The sequence below is a fragment of the Pseudonaja textilis genome, chromosome 1, assembly GCF_049901715.1.
Source record: "Pseudonaja textilis isolate UNSWEBS1 chromosome 1, rPseTex1.2, whole genome shotgun sequence".
In the NCBI taxonomy this organism is placed as follows: Eukaryota; Metazoa; Chordata; class Lepidosauria; order Squamata; family Elapidae; genus Pseudonaja; species Pseudonaja textilis.
Genome location: NC_141990.1, coordinates 306,102,549 through 306,123,332, shown reverse-complemented (window position 1 = coordinate 306,123,332; position 20,784 = coordinate 306,102,549). Strand labels below are relative to the sequence as shown.

The window sequence follows — 20,784 nt, the reverse complement described above, 5'->3', positions numbered from 1 at the left end:
AATATGCTATTTACTTGCTTTGTTCTAGAAATTAGCACATTTCCAAAAACAAAGAACTGTGGGAGTAAATTTAGATTGTTTAATTAAGGTCGAAAATATCCAGGAGAAATAACAGGGAAACAATAAAGAAAGATTGGGGCTTTTCCAGAAATGAATGTATTGAAGATACAAAATTAACCATCAACTTCAGAACACATTGTCAGGAAAGTTTATACAGGAGACTCTTGGCTACTTATGGATATGATGAGATCAAATTACCATGAAATTGTCAAAACTTGTGGAAGATGGAAAATGCATTGTCTACATCAATAAAGTAGGAGAACCTAGTACACTAACAACAATGATATAGAGAGTAGAGATGTTCTGAAAGTGGGACTATTGAATCAAAACAGCAGTCAGAGCCTATGTTCCGATACAGTAACCGAGGACACCTATGTTCATAGATATGTCCTTTAATTCCTATTCCCGCCTCCCCTAATGATTTTTATTTGTATATTGTGATTAGCCATTTTATTAAGGAGGCACTGTGCTCTCAAAAGACTACTAACCAATTAATGAAGTTGCAGATTTCGTATTAGATTAGGCCCGTGATGCCGAATCTATGCCATATGTGCCAGAAGTGCTATGCAGAGCCATCTCTCTGGGCACGTCAGCCGTCGCTCGTTGCTCTTCTGGGTTCCGGCACATGTGTGTGCACATCAGAAAGCTGCTCTTCTGGTTTCCAGTGTGCACGCATACGTGCGCATGTGTGTACACACACTCCTGTTTTGGCACTTGGTGCGGAAAAGCTTAGCCACCACTTGCCTCTTGAAAAAGCACCCTTGGGACAATCATGACCTGGATGACTGAGAATCTCCATAGAGAGGGAGTAAAAGATTACTTGCTGCTGAGATCCCCTCTTCTGTCTAGATTGAGTAGGGATCAAGAAGATTGCCTGGTCTGTCCTGCACTCTGGACCCCCGGCCAGTGTTATTTTTCTGGGTTGGGACAGGTACCTATTACTACAGGTAGTCCTCAACTTACAACAATGCATTTAGTGACCATCTGAAATTGGCACTGAAAAAAATGATTTATGAACATTTTTCACAATTACAACCATTACTACATCCTCATGGTCATGTGATCAAAACGCTTGGCAACCAACTCATGCTTATGGCAGTTCCTGTGCTCCCAGTTCATGTGATCACCTTTTGCAACCTTCTGACAAGCAAAGTCAATGGGAAAGCCAGATTCACTTAACACTGTTACTAACTTAACAACTGCAGTGATTCACTTAACAATGGTCACAAGAAAGGTCATAAAATGGGACAAAACTCACTTAACAAATGTTTCACTTTACAATAAAAATGTTGGGCTCAAATGTGGTCATAAGACTACCTGTACTAGGCACAGCACCACCAAACCAGACGTTTCCCCTCCCGAGTCACTGGCTGCTTAGCATGCATAGAGACAGTGGTGGGATTCTTTTTTTTTTTACTGCCGGTTCTGTGGGCATGGCAGGAGAAAGATACTGTAAAATCTCCAGTCAGAGGCGGTATTTGCCGGTTTTCCGAACTACTCAAAATTTCCACTATCGGTTCTCCAGAACTGTTCAGAACCTGCTGAATACCATCTCTGCGTAGAGAGTGGCAGTGAGGCAAGGACTGTTATTTGAGAGTGCAAACAGGCATGATATTAGTGATGAGCCAACATATATTTAGACTTTGACAAATCCTTCTACTCAAAATTTTGGGGAAGATTAAAAGTTATATTTTAAGAAGGTAGGAGTCTAATGGTCTATGGGAATGTCCTCAGGAGATAGGAAGAGCTGCAACCTCAGAGACAACCATCATGCAGAAGGTATTTCAGTCCTCAGAAGAAAAGTAGGGTGGAAAGCATCTCAGAATGGTCCTTCCTATTCTTTTGGAAAGTAAAAGTAAAGAAGCAGAGAAGTGCTTTTAGACTTGTAAGATTCTATCACTGTAACTTTGGAAAAAATGTAGTGTAAATTAATATTCATGGTTTGTGCTTCTTGTCTCCAAGGAGCCAACATGGAGACAGATTGCAGGGGGTAAGGACAGAAATAGACCAAGGAGATAAACATAGCTTAAGTCCAGATCAAGTAGCAAATATATATATATAATGTAGTTCAGAGACACCTCCTTAATTCACAAGGGTATAAAAAGAGGAATAAGTACATCACAATCAGATTTGCAAAATCCTCAACAAAAGTAGTTTTAGAGGTGATTCTTGGTCTGCTCTATTTGGTGGGACTGCCATAGATGATAGGAATCACGAGTAAATGGACATTAAGATGTTACTTCTAGAAATAAGAGGACTCTCTATAATATATTCTAACTATTCCTAACTAAGTAAACGCCCATGACATTAAAATTTCTGAATCATTTGTTTGCATTACATCTTTTTTTCAGATTTTATCATGTGCTTGTTTATATATATTTTTAAAGAGATCAATCAATTAAAAAGCAAAAATAGAACATTCCTTGAGGGGCCCCAAAATATGAAATATTTTTTATGAATTAATTTCATTTTTAAATCATAAGCATATTTCACATTTCAAAGCTGAGTGGAAGTTTTCAAGAACCATGCTTAGTATATCTGGACCCTAAAATGTGACAAGATCTCAATGGTGGTACATATTTGTTCTATGTTCTTCACAAGATTCAGGGAGAGCATAGAATTGCCATCTAACTTTTTTATGTCAAACCCTTCTCCAATGTCCAACAAGTGGTACTGATTTTTTATTTTGTTTATGGTGTTTTTTTTTCCTTCTGAGAGTTCAGGACAGTGCGCATGCAGTGTCCTCATCCTTCTCCTGTAACAATTCTATGACATAAGTTTGGCTGTGCCAGAAAGAAGTTTCAAATTATCCAGGGATAAGTTCTAAAGTCAAGTGAGGGTTTGAACCAGATATTTCCTGATCCAAGTACAATGCACTACACTACAGATAATGTTTTTGAAAACATCACTGCAAGTGAGTGACTCTCATTAAAGGGAACCACCAGAGTTGTTTAGCTAAAAGTCTATAGAGATTCTTAGTCATTCAGGTCAAGGTTGTCCTAAAGGTGCTTTTTCAGAAGGCAACTTGACTTTCTTGTTTTTTTTCTTTTGAAGACATTTCGTTTCTCATCCAAGAAGCTGCTTCAGCTCTAACAGGACAGTGTGGATTTATATTCATAAATCCTTCCATTCCCCACTGTCCTGTCGTAGCTTAAAAAGCTTCTTGGACCAGAAGTGAAACGTCTTCAAAAGAAAAAACAAGAAAGTCCAATTGCCTCCTGAAAAAACACCTTTGGGACACCAAAGTTGATATTTACCACTTTTGCTCATGTACCTTTACCAGAAATTTGACAAACAACAAGTAAAGCTTATTCCAAATCTATAGCAGAAGATTAATATTTGTTAATTAATGCATATAGAAGTATTGCTGGAGCAGAAAAGAGACGCTAGTACAAAAGGTCTCAGAGGTCTTTCCTCCTCCTTTCTAATAATAAGTGACATTCAGATGCAACACCAGAGCAGAGTTTGGGAGAAAAGGCCTACCAAACCAGCAAGTCTAATTTTTGATGCGTGATTTCATGAATCAGAAGAAATGTTCCTCTTCATGAGGCTTCTGCACAACACAGACAAGAGTTCATCTCCCTTATCAGCCTCTGTACCATGGAGACAAGGCTGAACTTATGAGGTTGCGTAGATAGGAAATATCAATAAGCATACTGTTCTGAAAATTATTAGATAGATAGATAGATAGATAGATAGATAGATAGATAGATAGATATAGATAAGATAGATAGATAGATAGATAGATAGATAGATAGATAGATAGATAGATAGATAGATAAGATAGACAGACAGACAGATAGAGACAGACGATGGATTTTTATTTATACTTAGCACAAACTATAGCTATGACTGAGCTAGGGAGCAGTAATTAATAACTGATATTATTAATTAACTGGTAATGTTGGGTCATCAGTAAAGTACAAATAGCTGTTTCTTATTTGTGGAGGAAGAAGGGTATTATCAAGTTAAAGTTGACTTGTGGTGACTCTATGGGCAGTCGCTTGCCACCAGAACCCATTGTGAAATATGTTATTGTACATCCTGGTAGACAAAAAGGTTTCCAGGAAAGCAGCATAGTACTGTATAACCATGTAAGATTGGAACCCACAAATGACCAGCAAACTATTACTGACTTGCTGAGGAAACCACTGGGAAGATACGCATTTTTCTAAGAATAGAATATAAGTACTGGATTAAAATATCCCTTCCTAATCATGCATCACTGAGCAATGCATTTTGAAAGGATTTCAAAATAACATTATACAACAATAACATTCTGAAACAATGACATATTGATTCTACCTGTGGTTATTTTAAAATCGGTCTAGTACTGATGTGTGAACATCACATGAAATCATTACTAAGTCTTTGTGTATTAGAAAATCTTAGGTAATCTAGTAAGTGCTGTTTATATATTTGGAGAAGATGCTTAAACAACCAGGCAATTACAGCCTCATGGTCCATCAGAGGAGATGATTATTAAAAAAATTTCAAGTTGTGCAGAAATGGACAAATTAACTTTGGCATTAAAAGATAAAGACACTTCAATATATTAAGACAGCTGGAACTGCTGGTACAAATGGATAGACCAAAGATAGATTTCACACTAAAAGGCAAAAGAAGATATGATAGAATCGTAGTGATATACAGATATATGTAAGGATTAATTGTGTATATGGCATAAAATAAGGATAAAAAGGAGGTCTCACAAACTGTTGAAGATGAAAATGTTTTTAATTGTTTTCTATCTTTTTCTTTCTATTCTTTTTTTTCTTATTTTCTTTTTCTCTCTTACATTTATGTATGTGTGGTTGGTCTATTTTAATTGTAAAATCAAAGTGTATTTTAAAAAAAACAATTAGGCAATTACTATTATGCTATCTCTGTGTTCTGATTTTCCTCCAATATGTAAAATTCTTTTTGTTAATAACATATCATTATCTATTGCTACTAAAGCTCCACTCTGTGTGTATTTGTAACCTGAAAATCCTCCATTCACTTTCAATTAATTTTAACAGTATTCAACCTTGCCTCTTTTTATTTTTTTTAACTTTTATATACTGTTTTTATATTTTCATATTTTATTGTACATTAACCACAGTCCCCTACTGAGGGAGATGGGTGGTTCAAAAAATATGAAAAATAAGCAAATACATAAGCTTTCAGTTACCCAAACAATAATGCAACAGTTCCTGAATCAAATTACCTCCAATCCGCTATATTAAATAATATGTACAAAATCTGGGACTTATTACCACTGAATTGAAATTTCAAGGATTTTCAAACCAGTTGTATTTGCAAAGTTGTTGCTGCTGCAGCATCCACGTGACATGACTGTAATTTCTAATACTCCTTGGCAGCTTCCCATGTGCAAAATCAATGGGGAAACCAGCAGGAAATTGGAAGTCAACTGCTTTCTTCTCCACCTATGGTCATTTTATTTATCTCTTTAGGTAAGTAAATATTGACAAAGAATCACTCAATGGATCATAGATTCGGTATCCATAGACTCTATGGATTGTAATTTTGATAAAATCATCCCTATTGCCTTGAATTAATGGTTTTTGTTTGATTTACTGTTTATGATACTTTAGAACTGGCTGAAACATTGTAGACACTCAAACTGTCTTCAGATCAATCAGAACTATATTAACTTAAAAAAGCAAAACGGATTTTTTCAGAATTTAAACTGCAGATATTTGTTGCTTGTTATTCATTACTAATGTTTAGAATGTTAATGTTTAAATGTAGCATCTATTTTATCGTAATGTGTCACATTCTGGAAATACTATTATTTGGAAAAGTTTGTGAAATCTTCTATTATAAATTAATTTCTACAGAGTTCAGCAAAGATAACCAGAAGCAGGATTGCAATGATGCACACTTTGGGCATAATCCTATCTTTTAGCTTCTGGTTCCAAGACGTTTAATCAAAGCTACTATAAAATCATGATCAGAAAGAGATTGGTAACTCATTTCCTAACAAATTTTATTAAAATTTAGTCAGCAAATGTTGATCACTTAGTTAGAAATGTTAATTGGGGAAAATGTTACCAGAGTTATAATTTTTGGTTTTCAGAGGCTCTCTTCCTATAATGACTGCAAAGTCACATTATATGGAGAATTCGTATAAACTGCTGCTGAAATGGAAACCAGTACTATATGAGTTTGAGCACGAAAATAGAACACAGAATATACACTGAAAGCTAGACATCTGGAAATATCAATAAATGAGCTTTAATCATTTAAATATTCAATTGATTGGTCAATGGAAGATTAATTGCAGAAAACCATTTTTAATAGCTGTGATTGTAGACTGAGAATTAAGGTTTTTATCTACTGACTTTATTGTGGTTCCATTATATTAATGATACCTGACTTGGGGGGAGAATTTTTTTTTAAAAAAAGATGATTGTTTTTATTTAATTTTATATTTCTCATTTCCTTGGAACACTTCGAAATTATTTGGAGAATTACAAATGAAGCTTTTAAATCTGCTAACTACAAGATTGGTTGTTTTCAATAACCAATCCATCCATTAATAATTCCTTAATTTAGCCTTGCCAAACTTGGTACTGTTTGGGTATTTTCTGATTACAATCTTCATTGTCCCAAGCCATTCAATATAACAAAAGTAGAAGGAAAAACCAGTACAGATGTGTGTTATAACATTTACTTGGCCCCATAAATTGCCTGAAGATACTTCATTTGTGCATGTAGCGATAGAATTATATGTACTTATACTGATTACAGATAAATATCTGTTCTCCATTTTGTTTCTATAGATCCTTAAAATTCTAAAGCTTGCTAATAATTTAAAACATAATATAGATGTCTGACAAAAAATGATGTTTGGAAAGATGCTTTCATTCAAATTCAATTCTTGAATATCTAAATCAAATCTTTTTGGATGATGCAACAACACATTCAGGTTTTTGATGGCCTCAAAACTGTACATCAAACTTCAATGTAACTGGATTTTCTACCATGATGCTATTTTATCTATTTCAATCCGTTCAAAGGTTAAGACTGTAAATTCCAAATCTCAACAGATGAGCAGTTTGGATGAAAACCTATCCTGAAATCTTGATTTGCTTCATGTGTTTGTCTTTTGTTATATTCTCTGCTCCATCCATTTGCTCAGTCATCTCTCCAGACACAATTCCAATTTCTTTTCATCCTGTATTTTAATCTATTCTTGTGTGCAATTTTCTACCAATATTTTACATTTATAGTTTAAAAGGCTGTAAAAATATCTATAATGTAAATCTAAACAAATATAGATTTTTCATTCACTCTGAGTTTTAAAACATTCTGTTTGTTATATTTAATATTTATCACTAGATATTTTAGGAAACTATAGCTCTATTGGAAAACCCAAGCAGCTCTTTTTGTTACATTTATTTTTTTCAACAAAAGGTATTAAAAGTTTATTTCAACTTAATCCATTTCAGTCACAGTACAATCCAGTCTATTTTGAGCAATGTTAGCTATTGTAAATAAATGGCATTATACTTACAACAGCAGATTGCCCAAAATTTGATTTAAAAGATCTAGCGCTACATAAATTCCTCTAGAAACTCAACAGGGGTTACTTCTGAATAGTTAAACATAGTATTATATTATAAATCAAGCTTACTGTAATTCAACACTTTATTTAATAACTATGTGTTTCCCTATGGACAATCTAGGAAAAATGTTAGTGAAGATTATCTTATATGTAAAGGGAAAGTGTCAATATGTAATATCATGTGCATTCATATTTTTAAAAAATATACCCCATATTATAAAAATAAATATTATATATAAATTCCTTTATAAATTGATTATATTAATTTATATTCAGTAAAAAAGCATTTTCTGGAAATGCTTTTGTTGGCTTGAGACAATAAATGTACTTTTTAAAAACCAGGGGTGCGACATCCTAGACTAAGAATTCTTTATAGATCTATACTAAGAACAACCCTGTATGGAATAATAATACTCTAGTTAATAATGTGATATCTTTCCCCTGCTCTCTCTGTAGTTACGACATTTTTAGTCAACACATACACAGAGGCCCTTATTTATCCCATGTAACCCAAATCTTATTCTGGTAATAGGGAGACATTACAAAGAGTAGGTACCAGTATTAGAACTACATGTTAAATGACAAGAAGGACCTTTCCAAATAATACAATATCATAAAATAAAGTAAGATCTAAAAACATTGACAGATTGCATATAGGATTACTGAGCAGATCACACAGCATTTTTCTTTGACCAAAACAAAGGGAGGTTTATCGGTAGCAATGAAGTCTGCATAAAAATGGCTGAAAAGCTGTATTAGGCAAAGAGAAGGTAGCCAGCCACACCCAATGGGAAGTGTTCAAAATAAATCTTATATGACAAAATGGGAGAGGTATTGTTTGTTGCTGGTTTTTTTCCCTGTAAATTATGAAGGTCACAATATATTTTGATACGTTATCCCGTCCCCCCCTCATATCTGCATTAGCCTAAATGACTGGCGATAATGAAGGCAAAGGTACAGAATAAAAAAACAGAAGGTAAAACAGCTAGACCGGTGAGCTTCAGCATCAAGTGGAGCTCTCACACTGTCACAATGGTCTTTGGAGAACTACAAGCAAGGCTTTCAGAATGGGTGTGTCTCACTGCCCCCAACGCAACACACTGAAGCTTACTCCAAAACTGGAAAGAAAAGCTACGGTACAGCCAACACCAGAAACAAAACCCCGATCCCAATGGCTGCCTCCCAGCCACTCAGATGGGTGATCCTCTAAATTGCCGATGGGGGTACTTAGAGATCAGCAATAGGCAGGCTGGCTGGTTGACTCAAAGACAGAAGCAATGTAGCGTTTTTGAAAAAAAAAAGATGTATGGGAGAAAGAAAGCAAAAGGATGCAAAAAACATTACTGGGTTGGGTTTTCTCCTTTTTTTGCTTTAAATGGAAAAAACAAAAACAGCCTGAATAAATGTGCAGAAAAGGAACAGACTCCAGAAATGTTATAAAAATGATGATGATGATTATGAAGATGATGATGATGATACCAAAACTATACATGTGTTTCTGCCATCCCCTTTGCAAATATTTCTATGCATGCAGAATTAGAGTAGAAAAAAACTACCCTGGCCTCTCCAGTTGCTCCAGAGACAGTCCATCTTCGTAGAATCGGCATTGGCTTGCATCTTGCAAGCGGAAAAGAAAGCAGGGCCGGCTCTGTGTCTTCTGCTTGGGCACTGTCCTTTTTCCCCACTTCACTCCAGCATTCCAAAACATAGAAAGGGTGACCGGGTCTCTCAAGCTGCTGCTTTTCACCCCCTTATACTGGCCACGGAGAGATGCTGTTAAGCAGAGCAGGCGAGGGTGGGGGAGGGCATATTGTAAGCGCTGCGGTCTCCACTGCAGCAAATCAGCAAAAGGATGTTGCGATTGCTCTGGGGACCCGTCTCTTTTGTCAAACGGGGGGGGAGATGCAGCAGCTGCTTTGCAAACCAACAACAACAACAATAATAATAATAGCGCTGATTGAAGGCTGTTGAGCTGTCGAAAGATCGAACTAATGCAGACAAGCCGAAGAACAAAAACAAATGCGGTGTGGATGGAAAGGGGAAGGGGAGAAGTGCAGTGGGGAGATAATGGGTGTGGCTTCCTCCGTGTTTATTCAACAGGGACTGTTTTTCTCCCAGAGATTTCTTGATAAATTTAGGAGAAAGAGCATTGCATTAATTGAGGGTTACAACAAAATCAGGGCTTGGGAAGCACCTTTTCTGACCAACAGGTTTTTTTTTTATTAAACTGCTAGTTGGAAAAGATGCAACGTTACCAGACTCTTCTTTAGGGGGGGTGAAATAAACGTTAAAGATGCGAGTGTTTCTGCAGTATTTATTTGTCAAGGCTACCAATTTCACCATTGCTCTCCTGCTTATCTGTCTCTGCTTTTCCTTTCTATCATATTTACGGAACCCAGGACTGAATGGGAGGGTAGGAAGTACAGAGCAAATTCAACATCAGATGTCATGCTACCATACTAATCAATTTGACTTTGTTTTTATCATTGAATTGTACACCTGATACCTTTCCCTCTTTCAGCATAATCCATGAAAATATGTAAAACCAGCAAATCAACGATACTGACATCATGCAGCATATTTTCGCTTTACCGCTTCTAGAGTGAATTAAACAAGAGAGGACCTGGTCTAATTCTTAAACTACCATCCTCATAGCTAGGATTCACTACTTGGTTAGGAGATAAAATGGTCAATTGTCCATTATTAAAAAGGAGACCAAATATGACAACTTTACTTCTGCTTATTTATATATTAAAACTTGTATGCACAACAGAAATTAGTCTGGCTTGCTTAAAATACCAAGAATTATAATAAGAGGTCTATCAATGCAAATCTAAACCTCATCACCACAACTTAAATTTAAAACCATAGTAACAAAGAACCTGTACCTGATAGTTCTAGCATGCAATCATACTTTTAGTATTAATTGGCTTGCACTGTATGTAAGTACATCTAATGAGCCATTCCTAACTTAATTAGCCAAGCTTAGGTTGACATACGAACATGGGGCTCTGAATTTTACCCTCCCAGAAGTAGTCATTAAAAAGCCAAAAATAAATCATAGTTCTGTTCTCCCATTTCTTCCTGGAAGAAAAAGCCAGGGCTATAACTAACCCACTAAGCATAACTGACCAGGCCATGAACAGTTCATTATTTGTACCTACTTGTGAGAACATGTAATATTCAGCAATTTTTTGTTTAATACAATGTGTGAAAGACCGTTGAATAAGTCACATGTGTGCTTTCTCGATGCCTTTCTGCACTGCCACTTTAAGAAACTTGACTTTTGTGCTTAAACCATCTGGAAATGAAGTCAGCTTAAGAAATCACTTTTTGAATTTCTATCTCTTTCTCCGCTTTGGCCATTGTGATAATCTGATGTTTGTGCAGAACAGGTTTCCCGTGTCCCTTGTTGATGGATTACCTACTTTCCTACCTCTCCCAGTCCAATCAGTCAATAAATCACAGTTTTGTAATTTTCCCAGTCATTTAGGTAAATTTCTTGTCAGTTGCACATGGTTTTAAAACAAAAAGGTAATGGCATGGTTTCATGGGTCTTATTTTTCAAGTCTAGTTTTTCACCCTTCTACTGCTAAACTTGCGGGAAAAAAGGGTCATGGAAGATAGTGACCAACAACCAGACAGGAGGATGTGTTCCTGCAGAGTAGCCAGATGGAGCACAGGCCTTAATCAATAGTGAAAAGAACTGCAACAAGCAAACTGGACAGCACTACTTGAGTTGGCACAAGTCAGAAAATACTAGTTTGGAGGTGTGGCTGAACAAAAATGGGTGCAGGTTGCTTCCTGTTGGGCTGAGGGTAGGAATCTAACTTGATCTTAAATTAATCCAAGCAACAGGTTCATTTTCTGGCTATTGCAGTGAAACAATTTAATATAGCGTTTCTCTACTTCAGCAAGTTTAAGATGTGTGGACTTGGACTCCCAGAATCTCCCAGCTAGCTTTTGTGTTTTACCACAGTGCATCTCAAACTTGGTATGGTTGGCTGGAGAATTCTTGGAGTTCAAGTCCACACATCATAACAGTTGCTGAAATTAAAAAAAAAACACTGATAATTACATAATTCCAATATTTGGAAAAGCTCATGTGAGTTGAGGCATCCTTCAAATAAACACAGTCCTGGGTATCTTTAAGAAATATTATAGTTATTTTTGTTATAGACTTCCCTTTTCTGCTAGAGGCTTTATTGTCCTCCTTCCAGTTTGTAACACTAAAACAATTTGTATTAATTTGACAAAGCCTTCCTAGCACTGCTATCTTATTTCTGGAGTTGCCTTACAACAAAGTCTGTCCAAACCTTAAAATATTTCTTTTGCAGAAGCTTTTGGTGTCTCTACTACAATGCTTCTCAAACTTAGCATGGCTGGATAGGGAATTCCGGGAGTTGAAGTCCCTACATCTTAAAATTGCCAAGTTTGAGACACATTGCTCTATCATGATTAGGTTGCAATTTTTGCTCTGTCTTTATTGTTGTTCTGCTTTTGAATGCTTTCCATCCTTAACTTATGAAAAAAAACCTTAATTTTATTGCCAAATATGCATTTTCTATTCTGAGCTACTTCTCATTTGTTTTCAGGCTATTGGGAAGGGAGGGGAAGGAACTGAATGAATAGCTATGATGAATGATAGCACAAAGTACTTCCCATAAGGCATGCAAATGCTCTGTCTTACATATTGGCAAAAAAAATCAGAAAATAAAATACAAGCTGAATAGTCAAGATCTTGTTGATGATCCAAGCTCTGTAAAGGATCTTGGAGTACTCATCTCTAATGATCTAAGTGCTAGAGCCCACTGTAACTACATAGCCAAAAAGGCGTTAAGAGTTGTTAACCTAATCCTCCATAGCTTTTTCTCTGGTAATATCACACTACTAACTAGAGCATACAAAACATTTGCTCGACCAATACTTGAATACAGCTCATCAGTCTGGAACCCACATTACGTATCTGATATTAGCACAGTTGAGAAAGTCCAGAAATATTTTACAAGAAGAGTTCTCCACTTCTCTACTCATTGTAGAGTACCTTATGCCACCAGACTTGAAATTCTAGAACTAGAAAACCTTGAATTACGCTGTCTTCAGCCTGATCTAAGTATGGTATATAAAATCGTACATTGCAATGACTTACTCATCAATGAATACTTTAGCTTCAGCCATAACAACACAAGAGCACACAATAGATACAAACTCAAGGTTAACCGCATCAAACTTGATTGCAGGAAATACGACTTCAGCAATGGAGTGGTCAATGTCTGGAATACTCTACCTGACTCTGTGGTTTCTTTCCCAAACTGCAAAAACTTTAACCTTAAACTGCCTACTATTGACCTCACCCCTTTCCTAAGAGGTCTGTAGGGGGCGTGCATAAGCGCACCAACGTGCGCTTCCTGTCCTATTGTTTCTTTTATTTTTCTTATTTGTACCTGTTGTGGCTCCGGGCTTGGATTCAGCTCCTGTGATTGATATGAGTTCAAGTGAAGAGGTTACGTCAGAACAATATGAACCAGCCTGGCTTACTGATTGGACTGATAACCAGGATGAGGAGATGGACGTGACAAAGGACGACAGACCTGATGTATTAGAATTGTCAGGACCTTTGACCTCCTCTGGTTCCTTATCTGATCAACAGCCGGGAATGGCTGACAGGGAAGTTTTGAGAGAGTCTTCTAGTGGAGATGAGAACTTGGAAAATTTGTGGTTAAATGTAAAAAATAGAAGACGGTTGAAAAGGCAAAATCAGCTGGAGCAAATGAGAAGGGCAAGTCAGTAAATTAGCACGTTGCCTTAATGAGTATAAAAGGACACAGCTGGGCTGGTACATTTCGCCAGGAACAAAATAACTATTTGAGTGAAGACGTTACAGCAAAGAGCTCTGAGGCTGAAGATTTATTGCCAGGACTGGTTTGCCGGACAGAGTAAAGATTTATGCTATGGTTTCTACCAGCCGTTATCTTGTAAGACTTTTTTCCATTTGATTTAATTGTGAAACGGCTGCTTTCTGTTTTGTTCGTTTGAATTTCGAAGGGGAGTCATAACATGTACCCATTTCATGTATTCATATCTATGTATATACTTATACCTATTATCTCGTAAGCGATTGACAAATCAAATAAATAAAAAAATAAAATAAAAATATCTTCAGATTATCAAAAGGACTATACTGAAATCTTTGACCCGAACCAGAGAAAGCTTTTAAAAAACACGATTATGATTACCACAATATGAAATGTATCTTTATTACACTTTATGCACTTTATGAGCATGCTTTTGAGTGAGGGAAATATGAAACTCACACAAAAAGCAAGTGATAGTTGGTTAATATTGAATGAACAAATCCTGGGGACCAGGTTTTGAACAGTTTGATTTCTAAACGCAAGACCAAAACAACAATTCTTATCAAATCTTATTTTGGCATGAAAAATTTTTTGGCAGATTAAGAAATTTCAAAAAATTATATTGTTCTTATGTCCTGTATAGTTTGAATGTATTTCTCGCCTGGCATGTAAAGTAAGGAAAAATGCATTTATTCATCCTACATGCATCACATTAATTTGTTACTTCAGATACCATATTGACATTAACATATTGAGTCCATACTACAGTTCATTGCCAAGGTTGATACCTTAGTATTGTATATGACACATACACCCATATACATAAACACACATCACAGACTCTCTATGTGAATGTATCTTTCCACAGTAATAAGTCTTAGGCTTACTGACTCAATCTCAGAATTTCTTTCAGGTTGTCTGACGTTTACCTAACACAGCTAGAATTAATAAATAGATACTTCCCACTCTTATTTCATGGTATCTAGCGGTATTGTAACCCTAGGCAGGTACTTTTAAGGAAACAAGGAAACAAAGTTGCCCATGCAAAGAATTGATTCATACATACATGCATACATGCATGAGATCTGAGCTTCACATGAATTATGTATTTATGCCTTTAATTCAAAAGTTGGGAATATGTATTGCTGGAGTATCAGTTCTGTAATCCTGCCTACTAGCCATCCTGACTGAGACTGTCTGAGAAGGAATCCATTGATCTCTGAACATCACATTCTCTTCTTTCAAGCGCATTGAGATAGTGACAAATAGTACAGAATATGGTGCTGTTGATCTGGGCCTATTCTGTTGCTCGTTCTCCCTTCTCTCTTCTGTGATGAGCAGGACTCAGCAGGTGAGAAGGGAGGTTAGATGAAGGATTGAGAAAGGGAAGGGGAAAGAGACTGTAATGACCACATTCTTAGATGTGGAAATGGAGCATCTCTATGCATCTCAAAATTGGCTCGTGTTTGTCTTGACCTGGGGGGTGGGGCTACTAATCAGCGAAGAGTTACATATTGTTTCTATGAAAAGGAATGGGGCAATTTAATAACTCTGTTCTTAGAGCAGATTGCGGTTGACTGCTGAATTCCCAGATTCTTTTGTCCATCATCATCATCAACAACATCCCCTGCCTGTAATAGTTAAAATGAATTTTGCTACAATAAGAAGAGAAGAGCGGATGAAGCAACTGGTGGGAGTTAGACAGCTGGCAAGGGTTTTTTTTTTTAGTGTTGCAATTATTCTAGAGATAGCAGTGGAGATTTAAATGGTGTCCTGGGAAACCAGACCGGCTGGATCTGAAAATTGTTAGTGTGGGATGCAGTGAGATCAGAGAGATTTATGTCTTGATATAGCAGGGGTTGCTTATTTACTTACCTCTGGCTTGCTGAACAGAACTCTGTAGCACAACAGATTTTGGCATACAGCAATTAGAAGTATTGCCCCAATGTTGTAAGATAAGAATGCTAAATATTCAGCTGATTTGTTTATCTTGTTCTTATTTCTTATTTAGTTTTAACTAGTGGGGTTTTATTTTGAGGTGTCATACATTGTATTGTGAACTACCCAGAATCATTTGGAGCTGAGCAGCATCAAAATCAAATTAATTAAATTTATATTTCTATGGCTGTGCTTATACAATAGGCTCAGTCTAAGATTGTGGTCATTACCAAATCATAATAGTTTAATACAAACAATATGCTAAGCCAAAACAGATCACATTATAGTTTACAGGGCCTATATCATACAAATTGCTAAGACATAATTTGGCTGTTTGGTTTGGCTTTAAAATTATCATTTGTTAACGGTGATTTAGCATATTCTGGGAAGAATTAAAGGCACCCTGGTAGTAAGTCCCATTGGTTTCTCATCCATAGCTTTCAACTACTCAAATATATCTGGGGACCAAGTTGTCTCAGCTTTTCTTTGGTTATTTTAGTGGACATTATTTAGCTTGCATCTAATTCATGGGGGTCAAACTTGACCGAGACACGTGATGTATCATGACGTATTGTGACTTTTTTGCCTTTGGGGAGTGGGGTGGGTGTGGCCCCTGTGTGACACATCCAGCCCGAAACTGGCCTGAAAATGTCTAATTCCTCAGAAGGAAATGTCTTTGGTGCTGACTAATGGAGAAGCATTGGACATTCAGATCCATTCTGGGTAAGACAAACAGAGCATACCTGGGCTGGACTGAACACCTGGCCTTCCAATTGCTCTAGCTGAATGTATACTGGTAAATACATGATACAGGTAACTTTGATCCTGTAATTTCTGAGCAGTAAGAAAAAAACCTGCCAGTAATGAAGCACCCACAACTTCAAAGGCAAGTTGTTCCATTTAATTTTCTCACTGCTGGAAAGTTTCTCCTTAATTCCAGGTTGCTTCTCTCCTTGATTAGTTTCCATCCATTGTTTTTTGTCCTGCCCTCGGGTGCTTTGGAGAATATTTGATCCCTCTTCTTTGTGACAGCCCCTTAAAAATTAGAGTGCTGCTATCATGTCACTCCTAATTCTTCTTTTTTCTAGACAAGCCAAACCCAAATCCTGCAGCCATTCTTCATGTTTTAATCTCCAGGCTCTTAATCATCTTAATTGCTCTTCTTTGCACTTTTTCCAAAGTCTCCACATCTTTTTATATACAAAACTGGATGCAGTATTCCAGGTATGGCCTTACTAAGGCCTTATAAAGTGATACTAATACTTCACATGATTTTGATTCTATGCTTCCGTTTATACAACCAAGGATTGTATTAGCTTTTTTTTGGCTGCTGCTGCATATTGTTGAATCATGTTGAATCATGTTGAAGTGATTGTCCACTAGGACTCCAAGGTCCCTTTCACAGTTACTGTTTTTGAGCCAGGTTTCACCTAATCTATACTTGTACCTTTGGTTTTTCCTACCTAGGAGTAAAACCAGTAAATCTAAGCCACAATAAATAACTGAAATGAGTGAAATCATTTTCAAAACTTCTCCTCCCACCCTTCCATTTGTCACATGGAGCCACCTCATTAAGAGAAAACAAAGGTCTTAGCAGCTGCAATAGGCCCAGGAAGGGCACATAATAAGTACAATGCTAAGTAATGACTTGCACTGCCATTGTTAGAGCTGTTTCAGATTCCATTTGCTAGTTTATATTGTACTAAGCCAGCAGGGCATGCAGGGATCTCAGCCACTGAATCAGCATCTCAGTAAGAGATGTTGACCATGACATTGTTAAAAATGCAGGCTCTGAAAGATCTATTCAAAAATGAACTTGTGACAATTTTGCTTACATGAATTTAATGATAAATTATCTAGAAGAGTAAAGATACTTCATAAATTCTTAATATTTTTATTTTATGCCCTACAAAGAGCCATGTCATCAGAAGTTTTATATAAGCTCATCTGGTTCTGAAAAGCTACTCTATTAGGAAAAGTAGGCCTTATGAATAAAACAAGACAAGCACGACTCATTCAGAGGTAGTCAATAATCACATGATTTTTCTCTGATTACTGAAAGACAATAAATAAATAAGAAAAATGCTCTTGGGATTAGCCCAGTGACCCTTTTGATATATAGAACAATTTTTTTAAAAAAAAAATAGCCTGGGCGGTTTCATAGTTATTCTAATACTCCACTATTTGTAAATCCAATTTTATAAATTTGATTTTTTTTAAATGTAGACTAAAGGAAACAAGGGCAAACTGAATTTATGATTATACTCAAAAATGACATAGACTGGACTAAGAACTAAATTACCTATTCATTCTGTACAGTGCAGAAGTAAAAATGCTAGATGGAGAAACATTGAAATATATATTTTTGTTAGCATAAAACTCATGACTCACATTATTATTCCTCTGCAGTGATACAGGAACAATGTCTACATTAGCCACCCAATGTGTAGCTGAGAATGCTGCTTTCCAAGATCAAAGGAAATGCTAGAATAAGCTGGACACGTTCAGCAACTTACAGAAATTACTGTATTATCATGCAATAGTCTTGACTACTGATTGGATGCAGTGATGAAACCAGTTTTAGCCTACCTTGATCGCAATTGGCCATTTGGAATAAGATTCTTCAAAACGTACCATGATTGTTCTGCATGGAAAACAATCATCGTAGACAACGACTCTTGTGGACAGCTTGACTTTGCATTATCATGTTGTTATTGTGGAATTCCAAAAAGGTTGTAGCTTAATGGGACACCTTTTTTAAAAAAAAAATCTTCACTGAGCTATAGATATTTTCTGGAATTCTTGTTTTATGAATATTTCCCTCTGTGTTTTATAAATAGTCTCTTCTTAGGATTTTGACCAGTTCTACTGCTGGTAATATAAGAGATGTGGTGATGCAGAAGGCACTTACAGCATGTCTGAGACCCAGCATGGTTCTTGCTTTGCTAAGGAAATAATATTCATTATATTGTAGTAAAATGCCCCAATCAATGCATCTCCTCAAATTTTCAGGCATTGGTCGTTCTCTCTGGGACTTGTAAGGCTGTACTATAGAAAGTTTCTGAAAATAATGAACCCATCAATGCAAATAGTAAGAGTTACATTAAATGCTTTTCATTTTCAAGGCATATGAAAACCAACCCTGAGCTCAGAAGCACTGCACACAAAATCAAGACAAAAAATATATATTTAAAAGTTGTTAGACCACCCACAGCTGTTCATCTGCACATTTCAATCATACAAAACTGAACAAGGAAATGTGATTACTATATTATAATGTGCCCATACTTCCAAAAGTGATTTTAGAAAAGCTGGATAATTAATAAAAGCAACTTGTTAGCATGGACTCAAGTGGTAAAATTCAAGTGGTTTCAATTCAGGTGATCAAAATCTTAGATTAGTGGTGGGGTTTTTTTCTTTTTGCAGTTAAGGGAGTTGTTCCTTCCCCATACAATTTTTTTAAATAAATGAATAATAAAATAAATAAAAATTATAGGGCATGTGCTGTCCAGACAGTATATGGTTAATTAGGAATTGGGAGCTGTCCCTTAAGGGAATGCCTCATGGCAAATGTAGTTAATGCCTCATGGTAAATGTAGTTAATGCCTTATGGGAAATGTAGTCCATGTCATGTGATCATATCTGCAATGTGATTGGTCACTGAATTGATCTCTAGTTGGGTTGCGGAAAGCCTTTGTTCTTTTCCTTGCCTGGACCCAGCAGCATGCCGGATCCCTTTGCTCCATCCTTATGGGATGAAGATAACTATATTTTCATACTATGAAGTCAACTATGCAAAGATTTGGACATCAGATGAATCTCGACATAACTGTGAGTTATACCTTGAAGATGCCTTATGATCCAATAAAGAAACTTTGTATGGAAGCCTTTGCAGAGTTTATCTAACTGCTTTTATATTCAGCCAGCAATTTAAAAACAGAACAGGGCATATTAGAGAAGACCAGGATGGAATTTTTGCCCACTGCCTTTTCTATTTCTTCCAGGGTTTAGGAAAATGTTCAAATCTTATTTCTGATTTCTTTTTAAAAATACAGGCAATGCACCACTGAGTTTTAATAATTTGCCATTGAATGTTGGTATGATCTTAGACACCTATCTGACCTTGACAAATATAAATTACTGGGACCTGACATATTACATCCCAGATTACAGAGTACATTCAGATTACATCTGAAGGAGCTGCCAGATGTTATCTTAGAAACATTGTACCATATCTTTCAAAAATCCTGCAGCACTGTGGATTGAAAAAGGGCTGATGTGTTTCCCATCTTTAGTAAAGGGGAAAAAACAGACCCAGGAAACTTCAAACCAATCAGTCTAACATCAATACCTTGGAAGATCCTGGAAAAGATAATAAAAAACAGATCTGCAAACATCTAGAAACAAATAAAGTTATAACTGGTAGCCAGCATGGGTTTGTTAAAAACAGACCATGCCAAACCAATCTTATTTCATTCTTTGATAAGGTGACTACATTAGTAGACCAGCGAAATGTTGTAAGACATTTGACAAAATAGACCACAACCTACTTCATGGTAAGCTAGAAAAACACAACCAGATGGATTTGTAGCTGGCTGACAAACCGTACTCTACGAGTAGTCCTTAATGGTACTACATCCACATGGAGAGAAGTACAGAGACGGGTAACACAAAGCTCCGTCTTAGGCTCAGTACCCTTCAATATCTTCAAAAATGACTTAGATGAGGGAATAGAAGGGGAATCATCAAATTTGTAGATGACACTAAACTGGCAGGAATAGCCAACCCTCCAGAAGACAAGCTCAGGATCCAAAAAGATCTTGACAAACTTGAACAATGGGTCCTATCCAACAAAATTTCAATGTGGAAAAAAGCAAATTTTTACATTTAAGCAGGAAAAATCAAAGGTATAAGTACAGATTGAGTGGGACCTGGGTCAAAAACAGTAACTGTGAGAGGGATCTTAGAGTCCTAGTGGACAATCACTTGAATATGAACCTGCAGTGTGCAGCAGTAGCCAAAAAAGGTAATACAATCCTGGGTTGTATAAACAGGGGCATATAATCAAGATCACATGAAGTATCAGTACCACTTTATAAAACCCTAGTAAGACCACACCTGGAATACTGCAACCCATTTTGCCCACCATACTACAAAAAAAATGTTGAGACTTTGGAAGAAGTTCAGAGAAGAGCAATTTAGATGATCAAAGGCCTGGAGACTAAAACATATGAAGAATGGCTGCAGGGTTTGGGTTTGGCTAGTCTAAAGAAAAGAAGAATTAAGGGTGACATGATAGAAGCATTCCAGTATTTGAGGGAATGCCACAAAGAAGAGGGGGTCAAATTATTCTCCAAA

At 36.4% G+C, this 20,784-nt stretch overlaps 1 protein-coding gene across 2 annotated transcripts in view; it reads right to left on the bottom strand.

Moving 5' to 3' along the window:
- RTN1 (reticulon 1) overlaps positions 1 to 20,784 on the bottom strand; it is a 133,669-nt gene that overhangs the window by 8,581 nt on the left and 104,304 nt on the right. Inside the window, exon 1 of one of the 2 annotated variants that reach the window (XM_026698659.2) lies at positions 9,190 to 9,384. The exons of the other annotated variant lie outside the window; for it this stretch is intronic. Coding sequence (XP_026554444.2) covers positions 9,190 to 9,250 — 61 coding nt within the window. The 5' untranslated portion in view covers positions 9,251 to 9,384. Of the gene's footprint in view, positions 1 to 9,189; positions 9,385 to 20,784 lie in introns of those variants that run through there. 2 annotated transcript variants of the gene reach the window in all.